Consider the following 21,823-nt stretch of genomic DNA (forward strand, 5'->3'; position numbering starts at 1 on the left):
GAAACTGTTGCCAATAAATTTTAAAGGGTGTTCCTGACCTCTGATACAGAGGAAAAAACAGGTGTTTCTAACTGTTCCAACTATTTATAGTCCATGGCTCCCCATGAATTGCTTTTTTCCCATGAAAACTGAAAAGCCATACACTGGCCATTTCTGCACAATAAGCTGAAGAGGTTTTGCCACACCCCCCCCCCCCCCCCCCGGTTTCTCTGCCCTCACCCCTGGCTACCATTTTGTAATCCGTTGCTTTTAAAAACTCCATGGATCTGATGCTTCGAGGCCTCGTGCTTCATTTGTGTAGGGGTCATGTCATTTAGCTTCGAAGAAAGAACCCCCAAAATTAAAAAAAAAAAACCAGACGAAAATAAAGTGTTAGATGGTCGTCATAACCTCAGAAAATGGTGTCAGCAAGGAAGTTCAAGAGACACGGAAAACGTCTTAAAGAGCTCTGCACAGCAAGCGAAAACATTTTAAACGCTTTAAAACATTTTCACAGAAGAATTGCTGGGGAACAGCATGCAAATAAAACTTTTGGGGCGGAAATCCATGTGGAACTCCATGGAGGAAACGTTTTATTTCTTGTCTAAAAACATTTCATTTGTGTTGTGCGAAAAGGGCATTTTCTCATAAAAGCTACGGTTCTGATGAAAGGCTGTGCTGAAATACATGTAATGTACTACCAGGCTCCTATTATATTTTGCTGCTTCAGATAGCTATGTGCACTCATCTGGAATTACCTTAATAGAACGACGCTCTGTGTCCTTGATTTCCTTGGCTTTGATGTCCTTTTAAATTCTGATATAATTTTTATTTATTGACTTCATTTAGACCCCTGCCCAAAGCAGCTTACATGCCCCTCCTCTGTTTTATCCTCTCAACAACAATTCCATGAAGAAGTGTGTGTGTGGCTGGTTCAAGGTCACTCACTGTGTGTGGGGTTCAAACCAGGCCGTCTCAGACCCTTAGCTGACCACTAGCTGAACACTCTAGACCAGGGGTAGGGAACCTGCGGCTCTCCAGATGTTCAGGAACTACAATTCCCATCAGCCTCTGTCAGCATGGCCAATTGGCCATGCTGGTAGGGGCTGATGGGAATTGTAGTTCCTGAACATCTGGAGAGCCGCAGGTTCCCTACCCTTGCTCTAGACATTGCCTCATCTTTCTGCGTTGAGGAAGTATTATAAATGTGGCGAGCCACTTATTTAAATGGCGTTATACTTTTTTGATGGTGCCCAGAAAACTAATTTGCCCTTCCACTGCTCCCTTTTCTCCATTAAAGCCAATCCATGCTCAAAACCCTCAGAACTATTTTCAGCAGTTGCTCCAAGGCACAAAACCCCGCACTTTGTTATCGGAACAGCGCAGGGACGTTAACCATCCTCTGTGGTCTGAAAAAAAGCTTATGCCTTTCTTCCGCTGTCCATGACAAGTTTTATATCACAGATGACCACGGATAACTGATCATGCTGAATGGGTTCAAGTGTGCACATTTTCAAGCAAAAATGTCTGCTGCTGAACCTCTGAGGCTTTGCCAGTCCGCTGTTGACCCCCGATGTGGCATGGTGGTTAAGAGCAGTGGACTCTAATCTGAAGAACTGGGTTTGACTTCCCGCTCCTCCACATGAGCGGCGGACTCCTATCTGGAGAACTGGATTTCCCCCCCCCCCCACTCCTACACATGAAGCCTGCTGGGTGATCTTGGGCCAGTCACAGTTCTCTCATAACTCTCTCAGCCCCACCTAGCACACACGGTGTCTATTGTGGGGAGAGAGGAAGGGAAGGAGTTTTCACGCTGCTTTGAGTCTCCTGACAGTTGATAACAGCGGAGTATGAATCCAAACTCTTCTTCTCTTCTTTGTGCTGCCTGTGTCGTTCTCACTCCAGCAAATAGCTAAACGGCGTTCCGAGAGGAACACATCCTGCTTGGGCATTACGAATCTGGCATCCAGCGGAGTCACGCCCATATTCTCTGCAGGATGACCATTTCAAATGAAACATGCATTTTCCAAATACGTTTCTAAATAAGCAAAATTACTCCCTTCTAACTCCACTGAACGCCTTCCCTCTATCTCAATTGATTTAGAAGGGTTTATTTTGGCTTAGGACTGATCTGTTGGGCTAGTAATGAACAAGGTTGTCCTAGTCCAGGGGTCTGCAACCTGCAGCTCTCCAGATGTTCATGGACTACAATTCCCATCAGCCCCTGCCACCATGGCCATTGTAGTCCAGGAACATCTGGAGAGCCGCAGGTTGCAGACCCCTAGTCAGCAGAGAAGAAATGTGATATGATCCCAGCTCACGATTTCTCCGGCACCAAACAGGAGCACTTTTGCTGTTGATGAATGTAATATCCCCACACTCGAGAGGCACAGCCTCATGGAAGGGCGTCTGGATGGCGCACAAAGGATGAGTAACAAACTGCGCAGTTACGGCTCTGCTTAGAAATGATTCGCGGAAGACCTGTCGGCTCACCTTCTCCATCTGCAGTTGTTTGTGGAGATCTGTTTGCAGCCCAAGCACGCTCTGTATTAACCAGAGGAGCGTTTCCCCGTCTTTGCAGTTGGCACTGGTTAATTTTTGACGGAAGGGCATCGCTTGCATCTTTGTGGAGTTGAGAATGTTGTTGTCACTGGGAAAATGAGTCAGAGGGCTGGTGGATGAGTGAGTTCAGAAGGAAGACAGGCCTCTGCCGAACGGAGGCAGCTCAATACGTGCTCCCGATCAAGTGAAGGGAACTTCTGACTGCTGCTCAGAGCAGCCACCCTGCTTAGCAGTAACTCCCAGAGCAGGCCCCGAGGAACCCTGAAGGAGTGTGAAACTGCTTTGTAATAAATGGGAGTAGCGCAGGCAGCATGCGTCTCTCGCCAAACTGCACACAGTTTTTCTGGTTTGGTGACGTCCTGTTTTTGTTTATTTGGTTCTGTTTTTTTTTTAACTTGCCTATTTGTAGATTGAGCCACACGATAACGAGTCAGTTCGAATTTACTCTTGATTTAGTAAGCTTGGTTTAACAGGGACATAGAACCTAAAATGAGAATTAATATCACAAGCAGCAGGCCCGCAAGGACTTGTGGGGTAGGTATCTCATTTTTCCCACATGGACGATATTCTCCTTTTGTTCTCCTTCCAAACAAAAAGCCAACCTGCGTTTATTTGCCACCCATCTTCAAATCCCCTTAGCAACCTTTATATGGGAAACTTTGAACCATTTGTGTTGTGACAGTCACCTGGCTAGGCTCACACCTGATTAGTACTGAACCTACAAGGACTTCTGTGGGATTTTCCCTTGTATTCCCCTCCCTGCACTATTTCCTATTTCCCTCCTCCTGGCCATCCCCATATCTTAGTCTTTCCATGCTTTGTTCCTCCTTCTCCGTCTCCATTTTACCCTCACAATGTCTGACTGGCCCAAGATTACCCAGAAGGCTCCCATGATTTGAAACCGGGTCTGCCAAACTGCAGTCTGAAGTCTAACCTCTCCATCACGCTGGCTTTCATAGGGTGGCCCGTGCCACTCTATGACCAGGCTCATGCGAGTAAACCTTTTTGTTTGATATCAGTATATTTAGTTCACAACCTGTCCCTGAGAATGGATACTTAAATCTGTGGAGAGAAGGAAGATTTTTCCCACAACCATGGGGATCCCTCACCCAGGTTTGCAGCAGAATCTACAAACGGATCCACAATGGATGGAAGGTTAAGCCCCGCCCCATAAATGAATGAACGAACGAACGAACGAACGAACTATCCGCTCTTGCTCGGAACTGGACTGCCAGCTCTGCCTCTTCTCAACAGCTGTTGAGGGCAAGGGAGCCAATGGCAGTAGGGGAGGAACCGCTGCTGGGTCTGCCATGGCTGCCTCACCTTGTGTGCCTCAGATGCTGCATGCAATGACACCACGACAGGTGGTGCTGAGCAACCTTTTCCCTCCATTGTGTCAAAAGAGGATTCCAGAGAGCAGAGGCGTAGCTAGGCCATACTGCACCCGGTGCACACTCTGTCTTTTCTGCCCCCCCCCCCCGCCGCCCATGGCACCCTGCCCCCCTGCCCAGCCCCACACACACTTACCTTAGTGGTCAGTGCAGGCTGGAGAAGCGGCCTGTTCCCTTCAGGCTGAAAACGGGGCTTGCAAGGTCTCCTAGGAAGTATAGTTCACACCAGGCCATTTTCAGCCTGAAGGGAACAGGCTGCTTCTCCAGCCTGCACTGTTTCACCAAGGTAAGTGTGGAAGGGCGCCACGGGGGGTGATTTTCCGCCCCTGGCACTCACCCAGTACAACGCACCCCATCCTTGCCCCCTGGTAGCTCCATCTCTGAAGAGGGGAAGGGAGAGAGATGAGTGTGATGGGGTTGGCGGGGAGAGGGAGAAAGACGAATAACAAGTGGTGGTTGTCATAGGAAAGGGGAGCCGAAGTCAGAGATGGGAGGAGATGTTTTGGAAATCTGGGGCAGATCAACAAACTGCAAAAAGAAAAAAGTTTTCCCTTCGACTTCTTCTAGGTGTTTTGCTACTCTTCCTCTTTTGAGTATTTTCTATTGCCACCTTTTCAAAGTCAGAAGCAGCTATGGATGAACGTATCTCCATCAATTCCAACTTTGAGCGAGATAATTACATTGCTTTTCGTTACATAAATGTCCCCTTTCCCAGGCAGCTGTTATGAGTGTGATTTCTGCCTTCGGACTGAGCACACATGCCATGTGTACACCTTTTTTTTAGTATGAATGGTCTGTATTGATCGCCCTGCTTTAATCTGCTACCATGTGCCTATTTTTTTCAATGTCTCTCTGAGCTCCGTTAACTATTCTTTCTGGATATTCTTTTTCAAACAGCTCTCTTTAGATAGCACAGCTGTTGGGCAGTGTTTGTTCGTATGCATTCAGTAGCTCTTTGCCGTGATCAATGAGATAAGGACTTTTAAGGTGGAATAATGCATATTGCCGTACCAGATAAGCACGGGTTGTTTTAGGGAATAGAAATGGGCACTCTGTGAATGTGTGTGTGTGTGTATGTGTGTGCGCGCATTCCACTGTGCTGCACCCCATAAGTAAAATGCTTATTGTGCAAAGCAAGTTAATATAGAGACTGATAGTCTTGATAGTTTTGGCTCCTAATGTTTCGCCCATATCTGTGACATTCCATCTTCAGAAACGTCCAATTACAAATACAGCCATGATAACCTTGGTCAAAATTAAGTTGTAGTAAAAGATACTCACACGGTCAGGAGTTCGAGCCCCCTGTGGGTCAGATATCCTGGCAGCTGGCTCATGGCCAATTCAGCCATCCATCCATTCCTTGGTTGGTAAATGTGTACCTAGCTCATAGCTAGGGGGTGAAGAATAGCCGGGGAAAGCAATGGCAAACTACCCCACAAAAACGGCTTGCCTATGAAATCACTGCTCGCAGTGGTACCCCAGGGTCGGACACAACTGAAGGGGAAACTACTTTAAAGATACCTTAATAAAGAATATAATACGATGTAACAGGTTATAGTAGAGATGTAGGTTTCGTCTTTAATTGTAACAAGCGCATTGCAGGGAACTTGTTATATTAAGTTCTTAATTAAGGTCTCTTTGACTACAAATAAATTTTGATATATTATTTGGTTCAAGTTCTTACTAGTTCATTCAGTTGGCTGTGGCTTGTTTTGTACGTCAACATAATTCCCCCGCAGCCACTTCATGACAGCGAGATCCTTGTTTTCCCTCCTCCTTTTCAGCTTTGTGTAATGAGGCAGAAAAGTTGATGAAGGAATAAGGCAACTCCTCTCCGATAGAAGTTCTTGGTTCACTTGCAGAAAGTTTTTAAAAACTCTGCATCTTTGCCAACAGTGGAAGGAAGGCTTGAAACTGTGCAAATCCGCCTACTCTTAATTGGTAGTGAATGCTACAGACATCTCCTCACTTCAAAGTTAACGTACACCAAACTGGCTGCATATCAGAGATGAACGCCCCCAGCAACTTCTATGTTTCTTCAGGGTGGGAAACCACTCAGTCACCACGCTTCTCAGGTTTTCCCACCTCTTCCCTTCAGGGACTGAGCTGCTTCAGAAATGGTAGCATTTGGTGACAAGAAGCCATTATGCTGAAGCAGGTTAGCTTTTGGTCTGGTTGTTCCATGGAAGAAAATGAGCAGGAATGGAAGGGTAGAACAGACTGCTCTTCTTCAGAATGAAGGAGGAAGATTACGGAGGATCCTGCAAATAGAAAGTACCACCAAACAGGAGGAAACAACTTTTTCCTGGCTGTCCTACGTTTTCAAAGGAAATGTTATCTGAGACAAACTTATCACTTACTGTCTGAAGACAGCAATCCATTTTATCTCCTCCAAGGCTGATGTAATCTTTATTCATATCCTTTCTTAGCCATGTCGCTTGCAAGAAGAGTTGTTTTTTATACCCGGGCCTTTACAGCCCTGGCCCCTGTCTGGTGGAATGCTCTTCCGCCAGCTGTCCGGGCCCTGCGGGACCTTAACGAGTCCCCCAGGGCCTGCAAGACTGAGCTATTCCGCCGGGTTTTTGGGGCCAGCTGCTGAAGCCCCCTCCCCCTCCCTCTTCCCCTCCCCTTCCCTTTTTTGACAACTGAGGCCCTACTGTTCTCTTTTAGAGGAGTTTAGTTGTTGGGTACTATATTTTGCTCTGAAACTTTCATTAGGATGTTATACTCGATTGTATTTTAGGATGGAACGCTGTTTTAATGTACACCAGTACAGAATGTACGGTGTTTGTTTATTTTATTATTGATGTTGTTATTTTTTGTTGTAAACCGCCCTGAGCCCTCCGGGGGAGGGTGGTATAAAAGCTGAATAATTAATAAATAAATAAATACCCTGTTTTTCTCTACCTTAAAGCAATACAAAGCAACTTACAATCACCATCCCCCCCCCCAACCCCACAACAGACACCTTGTGAGGTAGGTGAGGCTGAGAGAGTTAGGAGAGAACTGTGACTAGCCCAAGGTCACCCAGCAGGCTCCATATGGGGAGAAGGGTTCACCAGATTAGAGTCCACCGCTCATGTGGAAGGGTGTGGAATCAAACATGGTTCTTCAGATTAGCATCCGCTGCTCTTAACCACTATGCCATGCTGCTGAATCGTGGAACCACCTAATCTGTTTCTGTATTTATTCGGGATATTTCTGTGTTTCTTCTTCAGAGCCCTCCTGGAACATAAACCTTACCAGAGCGGCTGCGAAGATCAAACATAAGCATAAGCATAAACATTTTATTGTCATTGTGCACGCACAACGAAATTTACAGCAGCATTCCTCGATGCACACAATTTCAGACTCATACCCCATCCTCACCTTCCCCTTCCTCCACCCATCACTACACAGCCCCAAACACATCAACATCGGTCAAGCCGCCAGGAGTTTAGGCATAGCCACAGCTCCCTAGAGTAGAAGACTGGGTTCTCTAAGCCTCTTTGTCCCTTAGTTTCTGATAGTAGAATTCGCTGTATCGTCTGCTGGATGGTAACAATTCAAAAAGAGAGTGTGCTGGATGAGACGGGTCTCTCAGAATATTTTGGGCTTTCTTTAGGCTTCGGGAATTATAGAGTTCTTCCAAGGAGGGGAGAGAGCAGCCGATAATCCTCTGAGCAGTAGTGATCACCCTTTGGTGCGCCTTCCCATCTGCCACTGTGCAACTGGAGAACCATACACAGATGCAGTAGGTTAAGACACTCTCTATAGCACAGCGGTAAAAGGACACCAGGAGTTTAAGAACATAAGAACATAAGAACTAGCCTGCTGGATCAGACCAGAGTCCATCTAGTCCAGCCATCTCTGCTACTCGCAGTGGCCCCACCAGGTGCCTTTGGGAGCTCACATGCAGGATGTGAAAGCAATGGCCTTCTTGCTGCTGCTGCTCCTGAGCACCTGGTCTGCTAAGGCATTAGCAATCTGAGATCAAGGAGGATCAAGATTGGTAGCCATAGATTGACTTCTCCTCCATAAATCTGTCCAAGTCCCTCTTTTAAAGCTAATATCCGAATTCGCTAGTGGCCATCCACCTACCCTCCCCTGTGGCAGCATATTCCAAACACCAATCACACGCTATGAAGAAGTGTTTCCTTTTATTAGTCCTAATTGCTTCCCCAGCATTTTTCAATGAATGCCCCTGGTTCCTTAGGTATTTGTCAGGAGAAAGAGAGAAAAATTTCTCTCTGTCAACATTTTCTACCCAGCATGCATAATTTTATAGACTTCCCAATCATATCCCCCTCAGATCGCCTCCCTCTCTCCAAACTAAAAGAGTCCCAAACGCTGCAGCCTCTCCTCATAAGGAAGGTGCTCCAATCCTTCAATCACATCCTCTCGTTGCCCTTCTCTGCACTTTTCTATCTCTTCTTCGATATCCTTTTTTGAGTGATGTGGCTGACCAGAACTGAACACAGTACTCCAAGTGCGAGGTCAGCGACCACGGCTTTATATATAAAGGGTGGCATGACACCAATCTTTTGCAGTTTTATTCTCAATTCCTTTCCTAATTATCCCCAGCATAGAGTTTGCCTTTTTCACAGCTGCCATGCATTGAGTTGACATTCCCATGGAACTATCAACTAAGACGCCCAAATCCCTTTCCTGGTCTGTGACTGATAGCACTGACCCCTGTAGCGTGTAGTGTGAAGTTTGGATTTTGCCCCTACGTGCATCGGTACTCTTACATTTCGCTACATTGAACTGCATTTGCCATTTCTGAGCCCACTCACCTAATTTATCAAGGTCCGCTTGGAGCTCTTCGCAATCCTTTGTGGTTCTTACCACCCTACATAATTTGGTATCATCTGCAAACTTGGCCACCACACTACCCACCCCTACTTCCAGGTCATTTATGAATAAGAATGGAGTTTTCCATTCAGTTGTTGTTTCCTTAGAAGTCTCAGATAGTACAGTCTTTGCTGGGCCTTCTTAACCACCGCGGCAGTCTGTACGCCCCAGGTCAAGTCCTCTTGAATCATGACGCCCAGAAATTTAAAACTAGCCCCCCGCTCTACTTGATCTCCATTTATAGTCAAGGAATCCCTTAAGCTCTTTTAATGGGCAAAATGTTTACTAAATAAATAGCAGCACAAATGTTACACTTGGAGCTCTTTTACTTAGACCCTTTGTGCACTTGCGGTTTTTGGTGCAGGTGTGTCCTTTGCAGTGGGGTCTCCCTGCGTTTCCTTGTTTACACCTGAAGAAGTGCCCCACTGCTTTCCCGCGAGCTAGCCGCCTGCTCCTCCTGCGTCTGGGTTGGGGTGGTTGTTTGCTGCCTGTTTCTTTAAAAAAAATTGTGGCCATTCTTTCAATGTATTGCTCCTGGGATAGTTCTAAAGTGTTTCAGTTTTTTTAAAAGGGAGGCTATCAATTCCCCAGAAATGCTTCTGGAACTTCTGCTGTGTGGGCAAGGAGGAACAGAAAAGCTGAACAAAACACACATCACTTTGTTTCATTTTGCCTGCTCTGTCTGATCTGCAGCGCTGTGAGTTCCAAAGAGGGGGAAATGCATGTATAATTGAGAATCCAACCCAAAGGTAATGCCCGCTCAACCCAAAGAGACCAAATGTGCACACACAAAAAACATTGTTCAGGGTTCATAGTTGTATCAGAGTGCTTCTCTGTATTGAAGGAAAACACTGAATGGGAATCAGCCCCTGGATTGAAGCCTGGATTGGAGAGGAATCAGCAGTTTGTGCCAATCCGACTAGAGATTCACAGCATTAAGTAGGAGAAACAGATTTACTGACTAGACTGTACTTCAGCTGTTTTCTCGATTTTCTTTGAGAGACTTTTAGTTGTGGGATCTGAGTCAAGCCAAATGCTGTGTGGCTAAGAAGAAAATGGCACATAATTGACTTACATGAAGCATTGCTTGCAAAATGTTGTTGTTCTAATAAGCGTCATTTGCGCCAAGTTCCCGGGTCTACTTTAAAGCTTCTGGTTGATCATCCCCCTGGTCATTTGGATATTGTACCTTTGGGGAACTTGTCTGTCTTGGTTCCCATTTAATCCTTTTTTTTTTTTTTTAAAGGTGACTGAAAGCTGGTGTGCAAGACTGACTATGAATGGGGGGATTGATTGGGGGGAATTGATTGTCCCCGTTTGCCTTTCCAAGTCATTGGAAGCCATTTCCAGAGGTGGGATCCAGCAGGTTCCCAAGAGTAGGTTACTAATTATTTGTGTGTGCCGAGAGGGGGTTACTAATTGGTGATTTTGCCACGAGATTTTTGCCTTAGTTACGCTCCTCCTCTCAGCAGTAGCACGCAGAACTTGAAGCAGTCTAGCAGGAGGTGCACCAGCGTGCGTGGCAGCCTGCGCCTGCTTGCATTCGTTTCCCGCCCAAGGACCGGCGCGCAGAAGCTACGTCCTTGCTGGCACAGCGCCCCGCCCCAGGAATGCCCCCCCGCCTCGAATGATCTGGCCACACGCCCGTCAGTATCTCCTCGGGCCTGGTCCCATTGGCGCTACACCACAGTTTGAATCCTACCACCATGGGAACCTGTTAGTAAAATTTTTGGATCCCACCAATTCGCCCCAATTATCCTGAGATGACCACAAAGCAAAGAACCCCAGGAAGGAGGGGGAAGCCATTTGTATGCCACTTGGATGCGTTGTGAGATTCAAAAGAAGGATTGAGCTTCAAGGTGCCAGGTCTTTGTCCTGTCATAATTCCTTGCTTGGAAGATGGGAGGGGAGGTTTATGACAGAAGGGGTATAGTCTCTGTGTACAGAGGCCCTGCAGGATTTATTGCCTTGATGTCATCCTTGTTATGATCGTCATCCTTTCAGCTGATAGCAAGAACACGTGCGGACCACGAGAAAGGCATGCTTTCAAATGTAATCAAACAAGGGGAATGAAAAAAAGCAGTGTTCATGGTGTACGTTCAGAGCCTAGAAACCATCTTCCTCTATTCATTTTTCCCATTAGTTGACATGGAAGCGGTGGGGGGTGATTATTTGATAGCCGATTGCAGGTGCTGTGTTTGCAGTCTCTACTGTCACAGCTCGAGGTGTAGGAGTCATGAGGAATTGTGTGTTATGAGATCTGTCAAGACCAGCAATATGAAAACAGGTGGTATAGTGGTCGTGGTGGTCTCCATGTCCTTAGAATCCACAGCTTGGTTGCATATTGGTTCACCACCATTGTTCCACTGACCTGTGGTGTGCTACAGATTTCAAAGATTGGCAGTGACTGTGTAAATCTGAGTCGGGCTTGCACAGACATACCTGGTAGTTCTGTTTGCTAATAACCAGCAATAACTGCAATGGTAGTGATACTGGATCTATAAACAAAGTTGTTAGCTTCTGCTCTTTCTGAAAATGCTGGATTTGTTGTATTTTTGCACTTTTAAAGATGAAATCTCTACAGAATGTGGTTAACTGGCATGGAATGTAGATAACATGGATCTATACATTTATAGACTAGGGGTGAGGGTATGCGTACTGATGCTGAACAGACATTTCCCAAGGTTGGCCCACCTGGTTCCTGACCATTCACAGACCGACTGACCGCTCCTAACATTTTTGACAGTACCCATTCGTTTGTTGACTCCTGAGCCGGATTCAGGCTATCCGCATCTCTAAATGGGTACATTGCAATTTTGAAGCTGTCCTGTACAGTTAAACATGTACAGTGATATATAAGTGGTCTGCAAAGGAAAGTTTCAGTAGGAATTGAGGTAACTTAGTACTGCTGACGTGGGTGTTAACTGGGAATTCTGAGGGTTTTATTGGTAAGTTTTTGCATCTCCCAGATGCATCTTTTCCTCCTGGACCAGTTCGCCAGTGCAGATGTGGAAGAGATACCCTCGGGGGGGGGGGGTAACTAATCCATTGGGGGACCATGTGATCTTGCACCTCCTCCTTCCTGGAACTTCATAAGGTAATAGCACTCCTGGCTGCTGTTTTTAGACAGCCATCAGTGCCTTTGTGACATCAGTGGCTATTACACCGATCTCCACACTAATCTCAGTTCCATTTGCCTACCTAGCAACCAGCGAATCGCATGAAATCGGCAAAGGTCACTGTGCCTAAACAGACTTGGCTGCACAGCATACCAGAGAGGGGCTGATAAATAGCAAAAGTTCCATTTTCTGCCATTCAGTGTCTGAGGCATTTTACACATTACTGTGGAATATGTTACTGTTCCAAAGAGTTTACAGTCTACAAGACTAGACTAGGCAGCTGTATTTTTTTTAAAAAAAAAATCTGGTGCCATCCTGCAAATTGGAAAGATCGGTAAATGTTCACTCATGTTCTCTGTGGTGGGTTCCTGCAACGTAGAACTGCAAAAATGTTCTTGGGTTTCTCCTGGGAGTCCCTACATATGCTCACCACTACGGAGATTTATCATCGTCTCAAGACCAGATTGTTTGATCAGGAATATCAATTTCTTCTGAGCAAAGCGCAAAGCTCTTGCTCCCCATTACGCTTTGGGATTACCCCTCAGCAATCTCCCCCCGCTATCTACCTGGAACAACGTGTTAACTATAAGCTTAGATTTTTTTTGTTTGGATTTATATCCCCCCCTTTCTCTCCTGCAGGAGACTCAAAGGGGCTGACAATCTCCTTGCCCTTCCCCCCTCACAGCAAACACCCTGTGAGGTGGGTGGGGCTGAGAGAGCTCCGGGAAGCTGTGACTAGCCCAAGGTCACCCAGCTGGCGTGTGTGGGAGTGTACAGGCTAATCTGAATTCCCCAGATAAGCCTCCACAGCTCAGGCAGCAGAGCAGGGAATCAAACCCGGTTCCTCCAGATTAGATACACGAGCTCTTAACCTCCTACGCCACTGCTGCATATGCCACTGCTCTAGTCATCTAGAGCAAGATGTAACTCTTTTCTCTCAGCCACACTTCAAGGGCGTTTTCTTCATATCCCACCTATTGATCGTCGTTGTCGGTTTTGCCCGTATATAGTGGATTCACTTTTTCATGTCTTGCTCTATTGTCCGAAATACAACGATATCAGAACTGATTTGACTGCTTTACTACTGACAAGATTTCATGAATCTTTCAGATAAAACGAAAATGTCTAAGCTTTTGAACAGTTCTAATATTGAAATGTCTGAAGCTGTAGCCGTATTTTTAATGTGTGCTTACAAGATGTGCAATAGTGTTCCTCCTACTGTAAATTGGAAATTTTCAGCAAGTGATGGTTTGTATGCCTAATAAAGGTCTTTGAATTGAACTGAACTGAATTGAACGTAGATCTGTCTGTTTGGGGAAAGTGTCCAGGAAAGTTCCCGCCCGCTTATCATTTCACAAAATAGGCAAAACAGGAAAGTTCAGGTGAGCATTTTCGAAAAGTCTAATAATATACATTATGAAGAGTCATATAACGGAATCGCTCAGGAGGTCACTTCTGTAAGAGTCTGTACTGGACCTTCTTGCAATGTTTATTATATATTGTCACCTCCCGTTTTACTTGGTTGTCCTCCATCTTTGCATCCCCCCCGTTTCTTCATTTTGATATGATAATGCTTTAAACAGTTTCTTGTTTGCGTCGTTTTCCAGGTACTGTAATAGACGTCCCACAGCATTGTCTATTCGAGGTTTTTGCTGTCTGATTGAATTGCCATTCATATTCTGTAATCCATCTTAAGTCTCAATGAGAACAGCGGCCTATAAGTAAAGGTGGTGATGACAGTAAACCAGCGCTCCAAAGAAGGCAACTTTATAGTATATAGAAATATTTATGATAAACACGTATGATCAACAGATCCCAAGCATACATTCAGTGGCCGATTACCCACAGCCTGCTCTTGCCCCACTCTGGCATGAAAAATCTTGCCCTGATTCTCTTGACATGTGGCAGGGAGGAAGCGCGTTGGGTCAAGAAATCCTGCCCTGACACGCTTCAGCCCCCGGTGCATGCCCGGAGCCCCCTGGAGCCCCATCCTCAATCGACCAGTGAGACCTTTATCCAGTGGGGGGATTCAAATAATTTAACAACTGGTTGTTTACAAGCACCATTTTAACAACCGGTCCTGCCGAAGTGGTGCGAACCGGCTGAATCCCACCACTGCCTTTATCCTGATAGCCATCAGCCACAGTGTTCAGTTTAATTCCTGTGGCTACATGCCATGTTCTTGTGCATCTGGAGGTGATACTTAGGATGTCTATCCCAACAAGTTGCTTGCTGGATTGTTCATTGAGGTTTTCCTTTGGAAGGGTTGCAGCTAACTGCCATTCACTACTTTCCCCCATCTAGATCCGAACACGACCTGCCAGGCATTAATTCAAATTCATATTTTCTCCCACTTGCTGTGACTCATTCACTGAGTCATAAGTTCCCTGTTTTATTAGCACGAATCGGTGAAATCTTAGCTACACTGTTAATAATAATAATAACAATAATGGGTAAATGTCCCCACGAGAGATACTTGCTGATCATTTTCCTGGCTGTCTTCCGTATGTAAGAAGCCGGCTGTATCTGCTTTGTATTCTTTGGGGACTGCAGAAGAATATTTACCCATTAAAGTATTAGTTTAAAAAAATGAATAATTCCCGATTTTCAGTTTTCTCTGCATATAATATGCAAGTTAGTGCAAGTTTATTCCCTGTTGGTAATTACAAAAATTATTCATATGTTGGACATGGAAATTGCTAATTGCTTTATTGCAGTTGTAAGAAGTTTGTTTTATTTCTGGAGGTAAACTCTCTTGCCATGAGGTGTTGAAGAAAAATCATTTAACCTTCCATACTCAAATCCCCCATTTTGTAACATGAGACTCGTACGGTTGCTGGAAGCGGCTGTTTCCCTCATTGCATGTGACTCAGCAGAGAGATTTAGCATTTGATTACCCTCACTGAAGGACAATCATCCTCCCATCTGTTAGAAAGCAACGGAGTCAGCTGTTGAAGCCTCCACTGACTCCACAGACACAACTATCGGCATCATTGAGATAAATACCCTGTCATTTTTGATCCAAGAGGTCGTAGACTACCAGCGATCCTGCAAATAAATCGTCCAGCCCAGCGTAGGAAGGGAAATTACTGCAAAGTACATGCAGCATTACCACATTGGATTTGTTGTTAGTAGCCTTTTGGCCAATAGATTTGACAAGACTTTTTTCCGTTGTGTCCCTTGCTCTGCGTTGCACAAACCAGAGAATAAGACGTGAACAGTATTTATTTGCCAGATGCTCTAGATCAGGGGTGTCCAACTCTGGTGCTTCAGATGTTCATGGACTACAATTCCCATCAGCCCCTGCTGGCATGGCTGATGGGAATTGTAGTCCATGAATATCTGAAGCACCAGAATTGGACACCCTTGCTCTAGATCAGCAATTCCCAACCAGGGTTCCGTGGTACCCTGGGGTACCGTGAGCATAACCCAGGGGTACCGTGAGCATATCCCAGGGGTACCGCGGCAATGCTACCGGCCCCCCTCATTTTTGTGGTGTCTCCCGCCGGCACCAGCAAGGATATGGAGCTGGCCCAGGGGGCAGGGCCTGCCGCAAGGTCAGCAGCCACTCCCCTCATGCTTCCCTTCACCCTGGGAGGGGAAGGTGGGGAGAGCATGGTAGGGGTACCGTGAGATATGAAGAGTGAGGTCAAGAGTACCGTGACATCGAAAAGGTTGGAAAACACTGCTCTAGATAGATCCTCTTAGTATTGGGACTACATTTGATAGCTTCTGAGTTAGGGGTGCTTCCACTAGTAGCACATCCATGTTGCTTTGTGCTTCCTTTCCCATAATGTGTAGCTAAGGAATTACATGACACCACATTGTGCATTCCCCATGGTCCCTCAACCAGATGCAGTACTTCATCCCTTGAAGCTCCATATTTCATCTGAGAGAGATGATCCTTTGGATGAAGGCAGGTGTGTGCTCTAAGTGTGATAGAGCTGGTTTGGGCACAGTGCCCTGAAAAAGAGCATGTCTTGGAACTAAGCAGATAATGTATCCCGCTTCCAACATATTCTAGAATGTACATTTGTGAAAGCTGTATGTATGTTCCTGCCTGACACTGACCTTCTTCTACCTGTGAAATTCCAAGGGAGGATCCACCTTTGCTAGAAATCACAGACTGTGACCTTCCTTTTTTAACAAGTGTTTGTTGAGATTTTAGTTGACCTCAGTTGTTGTTTAGGACATGTGTGTGTATATATATTAGTTTGTTAAATATATATTTGTTGTTTGCTGATTCATATCCTAGGTAAGGAGACAGAAGCTGAATAGAAATCTTACAAATATAACAACTCGAGATTTGTATATATTACATGAACATTATGATGTTTCTCTTTTTCCTCTTTCTCTTATTCTGATTTAATAATTAACTAAATTTCCCTTCTTCTATTGTAGATAAAGAATCAAACCCGCTTTGTCTAAGATTACGTAACTAGAAATATTTGTAATGAAGGAGAAATCTTCTTTACTACTCTTTCATCTCTTTATGTAATATCATGACGTATGTTTTTGTGTTTCCTTTATGTTAGCCTTTCAATAAAGATATTACTATTTTTTTTTAAAAAAGAAATCTTACAAATACGAGCTGCCCAGCTTAATTGATTCAGAAGGCTTTTTTTCATTTAGTAGTCTCCTATTTTTGAAATTCCAGCCGGAGACGTCTGTTCTTTCCCAAGCCTAACGTTGACACTTTATTTTGCTCTTGTTCAAAGGTGTACAAGGGAGAGGAGACAACGTTCCAAATCTCAGGCCTTCAAACGAACACAGACTACCGATTCCGCGTGTGCGTTTGCCGACGGTGTTTGGATACCTCACAAGAACTTAGCGGACCTTTCAGCCCATCAGTTGCCTTTATGCTCCAGCGAAGCGAGCTCATGCTTACAGGGGAAACGGGAAGGATAGACGACCCTAAGACGAAAAGTTTGATGCCTTCTGACGAACAGTTTGCGGCCCTCCTCGTCCTGGGCTTTGCAAGCGTCTCCATCTTATTTGCCTTCATACTACAATATTTGTTGATGAAGTAGAGAGTCCGACATACGAGCTTTTGCGGCGGCATTTTTAAGCAGTGCTGCGCATTATAATCCACATGTTTTATTCAGATAGCCTTTTTTTAATTTTCTTTTTTTCAGCAGTGTTTTCCAGTACATTTTATACATTTTTTTTCCTGGATTTGTGGGTTTTGGAGGGGGGATGAAGGGGGGGGGAACCTCTGTCCTACCTAATAAATAAATTTTGTGTTTGGGTGCACCTTTCTGAAATTCAAAGAAATGGTCAAACTTCAGAAATAATTGAAGCCAGATACCAAGTTGTGTTCCGGACATGCTCCCCAGGACTCATAACTGTAACCAGTTTGCCTTCAATTTTTGTTTTGCTGATTATTGCAATCTTTAAAATGGAGTTTAGTAAGTTAGAATAACTGTTTGCTTTAGATTCTACTGCATCCGCAGACTTTAACAACCAGTGTATAAGTGTATTGTGGTTACAGTGCATCCAACAATATGTAGTCTTGGATTGGACAATATTGTTGCATATGGTCACTACAGTTCTCCCCTCCTCCCCCCCCCCCCAGTCTATGGTAAAAAAAAAACTCTCCTACATTATCAACTGCATATTTAGCACATTTCAATCCAAATAATTTATCCTGCAACCTGAAGTCCTTTTTAAATAATAGTCTCTTTATTCCATCTGTTTGCGCACTATGAACTGCCTGTATAACAAATCTGATAACCAAATAGCTTTATAAATGACAAAGCATTACAGTTTTCTACCTTTTTTTATTTTATAGCAGTAATGTTAAGAGGGCATTGTGCAATAGTTACTCCCATGTCCAGCTTTTTTTTAAAAGCTGCTTTTAACTTGTTTCGCCTTTGTATATAACTTACTTTTAATCCAATCACTAGATTTTATTATATTCATTTTGATTTATATGTTTAGAACTGGTGAAAGTTTGCTGCCTTTGCTGTTTCGTATCAAGTATTACCTTGACATACGCCGTCTTTTGTAGTCAGTCAGCCACTTAAGGGCAAGAGGAAACCATCTCTCAGCCTTGGGAAAAAATGAAACGAGTTCAATTTAAGGAATCTCAGGCTGAGCCTTGATGTTACAGAGAACTTGTAGCTGCCGCTCAAAACATCAGCCCTGCTCCTTCTCTGATCTCCCATAACCCTGCTATTATAAAATATACCCTTTGACACTAATGCAATGCAATGCCATTTCCAGCCCCACCCACTTTCCATAGCTGCTGCTTTGTGGGCATCGGGGAGTTTGCACTGCGTGGGTTTCAAGTCACGTGCTTTATAATAGGAGACATTACGCAGGCAAAGGAGAGACACAAGGGGGCCGCTTCTGTCGGCAGCCACGCGTGCTCAGTAATATCTAGCACCAGCCTTGAATTGGCATTTTTAAGTGATGGTTGTGAAAGCTGTTGTCATTTTCCCTTCAGATTATTGTGTCTGTCCTTACATCAGTGGCCCGAATATGCATGTTAACCCATCAAAATCCTTGATTTTTTTTTTGTTCTGCTTTGTTTTTAAACTTTGAGTCATTGGATTATTTATATGACGTCAATGTTGTTTAAGTGCCTCAGGGATATCAGTCAGCAGGAGGTGCGAGTAAATTCCAAAAGGGTGCAACAGACACAGGGTACAATTCACCAGGGGCTCCTCTGGGGCTCGCCTCCTTTAAATCGAACGGGCTTCTTGTCACGCGCCCCATTCATTTCAGTAGAGTTCGCACGGGAGCCGACGCCTCTGCGTTGCTCGCGTTGTCCTCTAGCAGGGGGTGCACTTGGAGGGGTCCCCCCATGAATTGTGCTCCACATTTTGTATATCCCTGCTTTTAAAACAAAAAAAAATTCTGTATATTTTTGCTACTTTGATTTTGTCATAGCTTTTCTATCCTCTGTGCTATGACGCGGTGTCCTGTGCTAGCATATCTTCCCATAACCAAAGTAATGGGGAAACCGACATTATTTTTGTTAGGTTTATTTATACTATATACTGCATACAGTACTTTAAATGCCAATTACAGTGCAATCTTATTATTTATTGTAAAATAAAATTAAGAATAAAGTGTACTTATGTACTAAATTTCCCCCCCCCCCCCCTTGTAGCATGTTATATTTTCTTCTTCTTCTTTTTTTTTGGTCATTTTATACAAGTGTACTTTAGGTAAAATGCCTATACCCCGCCAGCAGCATTCCTAGTATTATTAATCTTCTTACAGTTTTTGTGTGTTTTTTAAACAAATGGGAGTGTCTTTGTGTATTAAATGCCAAAAAGGGACCCCAACCAGCTTTGAACACAGTAAGCCACCGAGGAAGACTCTGTGCGGTGGCTATTGAATGGGGTTTGCCCACCAACACAACTCGGCACTCTCAACGGAAAAGTTTACATGTAGCCAAAAAATAAAATAAATAAAAATCATGACATCTCTTGAAAGAAAGTGCTAAGATTGATGGATTATTCTGTGTGCCTCTCTAGATGTAGCAAAAATAGTACAATGGTTCTGTATATTGTTATTGAGTATAGTTAGTTCATCAATTATTTTTTTTTTGCCTTGCAAAACTAATGGCATTAAGCTAATTTGCTTTCATTTTTCTCCTTTGGTCGAAGTCGTGGCTTGTCTAATGTTTCTAGGGGGATTTTTTGTTCTTCATTTGAATTGACTTGTTCCGTGAAACTTGTGTGACCTTTGCATATAAATTTTGTAAGCGTAACAGGTCTAGGAAGATGATTATCTGGTGGAGAGGGGGGAATTATTGTTTCTTTTCAACAAAAGTGAAAAAAACCACAGCCCCATCTCAAAAATACTAGTTGCACTTAAGTCTGAATGGGAGAAGTCAGCTGTGACTACTGTATGTCCCGTGAGCTCCAGTGGACCTTCAGGATTAGTTATTTTGGCTGGATTAGGGCCGGAAAATGAATCATTAGGAAAGCCACAAATTCGAACGTGTTTCCTTTTGCCCCGAATATTCCAATCGCTGTTGAAGCTTCTCTGCAGCAAGGATTTCCTACCTAACAATGGAAGGCGAAATAAACTACTGTAAACTTTGTAAAAGTGGGCTCTCTGAATCCAGACTGATACACTTTGAGTGTTGAAAATCATGGAGTAGTTTTTCATAGGGCAAGTAAACGTGGTGAGGGGGAAAAATCTGTAACACTTTATTTTAAATATTCTCTTGATGCTAATTTGTGATATATTTTATTAGTTTCAAAGTCAGATATCCCCCCTTTAAATCTACCACCAAATCATCAGATCATGTCCATAAAACTTCAATGGTTCCCTTTTAAACACTGCATTTGTGTCACATAAATTCACTGGGCTTCAATAAAGTGTTACAAATTCAAACCATTCCTGTTTCAGCATTCGTTACCAGCGGACACAGTGGTTTGCTGATTACTTTGTATTTCCCTTTATGTCTTTCCTGACCCTGTCAATATCAGCTGTGTAAAACCACCTCCCTCCCCCGGCCCCAAATCCTGTAGGCTATAATGAAATTGTAAAAATACAAAGTGGGGAAAGTATTTTAAGAAACTATTTAAAAAGGAAAAGAAACATTTTTATATTATCTGCCTTTGTTGTTTTGAACTTGAAATGTTGTAGTTTTCTAATCCTGTTTTGTCAGCGACAGTAAATCAGTATTCACTGTTACCATGGTAAAATGCCCTAAACTGAATGTTTCTGAACATAATCCTTGCACAATTCTTTAAATTGAAAAAAAAATATAAGTTTTTTTACCTCACTTATAGGACATACATTCCAAGCTTTTCAACTTTAAGAGAGAAATAATCATAAGTTTTCTTGTATTGTAAATTTTAACTATTTCATATGCATTGTATTAAAAAAACTGCCATATCAATTTTACTGTATAGATTTTTGCAAATATTACACTCTGTACGTAAGACTTAACTGTATCTGTAGTGTATATGTAATATATTTATGCCCAATAAATGTTTTAATTCTTTCTTGGTAGCAGCAAGTTCTTTTCTACAGAGTCATCTCTATCATAATCTTGAATAGAAACATAGATTGGGAAGGTACCTCCATGTTCATCTTGTCCTACCCCCTGCACAATGCAGGAATTTCACAATGACACCCCCCCCCCACGTGGCAGACTTTTGTCTGCTGATAACTATATGCACTGTATCTACCTTTTTATCTATCTACCTATTTATTAAGTAGGTATTTGCACCCTGCCTATCTACACCCATATTCAAGACAGTTTATAAAAGACAATAACATACAACAACATAATAACAGTAAAACCAAAACAATAAAACCTATCACAATACTAGAAAATACAATAAAATCATAGCATGCCATTTTGTTAAAATCAATAAAATACACCTATACAACTTAAAACACTGTTTGCTAACATCTGGATGTTAAAAGCTGTTCATAATTTTTAAAAAGTCTTCACCTGTACCTTCGCATCTTTTTCTAGAATTTTTCCCCATACCCCTCCTGCTATCTGAGTGTGATATAAAGACAGGTATCCACTCTTGTTCCTGAAAATCTTTTGTCTCTAAGGTGCTACTGGATTTGAATCTAACTGAATCTAACTATGTCCAGTACCTGTTGTGAACCTTGAACACTAACTCAATCCCATCTCATCGTTAAAATCTATTCCAGCGTTATAAATAGTGGCGTAAATCTGTGATGAGCAATATGTATGTTTGCTTTTGGCTTGGCCGACCTCTTCTCAAACTTTCTGGTTTAGGAACTCTTCAATCTAAACCTCAGTGTTTCTCAGCGTTCAAATGCAGGCATCTTTGGGATTTGTTTCCCATTTCTAAAACAATCCTACTTCCTGGGAATAATATCCCAGTTTAAAAATTCTGTCGCATCCAGACATCAATGAGAAATTGGAATAAGGTGCAAAGTTTCCAAAACCAGGAAATGTTCATGGCTTCTCACGTAAGGAGGGGAAGA

At 43.6% G+C, this 21,823-nt stretch overlaps 1 protein-coding gene across 1 annotated transcript in view; it reads left to right on the forward strand.

The window, feature by feature from the left end:
* Positions 1–20,855, forward strand: part of FNDC3B (fibronectin type III domain containing 3B) — a 303,241-nt gene extending 282,386 nt beyond the window's left edge. Inside the window, exon 21 of the mRNA XM_048506935.1 lies at positions 16,603–20,855. Within this exon, the coding sequence (XP_048362892.1) occupies positions 16,603–16,914 (312 nt within the window). The 3' untranslated portion in view covers positions 16,915–20,855. The remainder of the gene's footprint in view (positions 1–16,602) is intronic.
* The last annotated feature ends 968 nt before the right edge of the window (positions 20,856–21,823 follow it).

Source organism: Sphaerodactylus townsendi, linkage group LG08 (assembly GCF_021028975.2).
Source record: "Sphaerodactylus townsendi isolate TG3544 linkage group LG08, MPM_Stown_v2.3, whole genome shotgun sequence".
Lineage (NCBI taxonomy): Eukaryota > Metazoa > Chordata > Lepidosauria > Squamata > Sphaerodactylidae > Sphaerodactylus > Sphaerodactylus townsendi.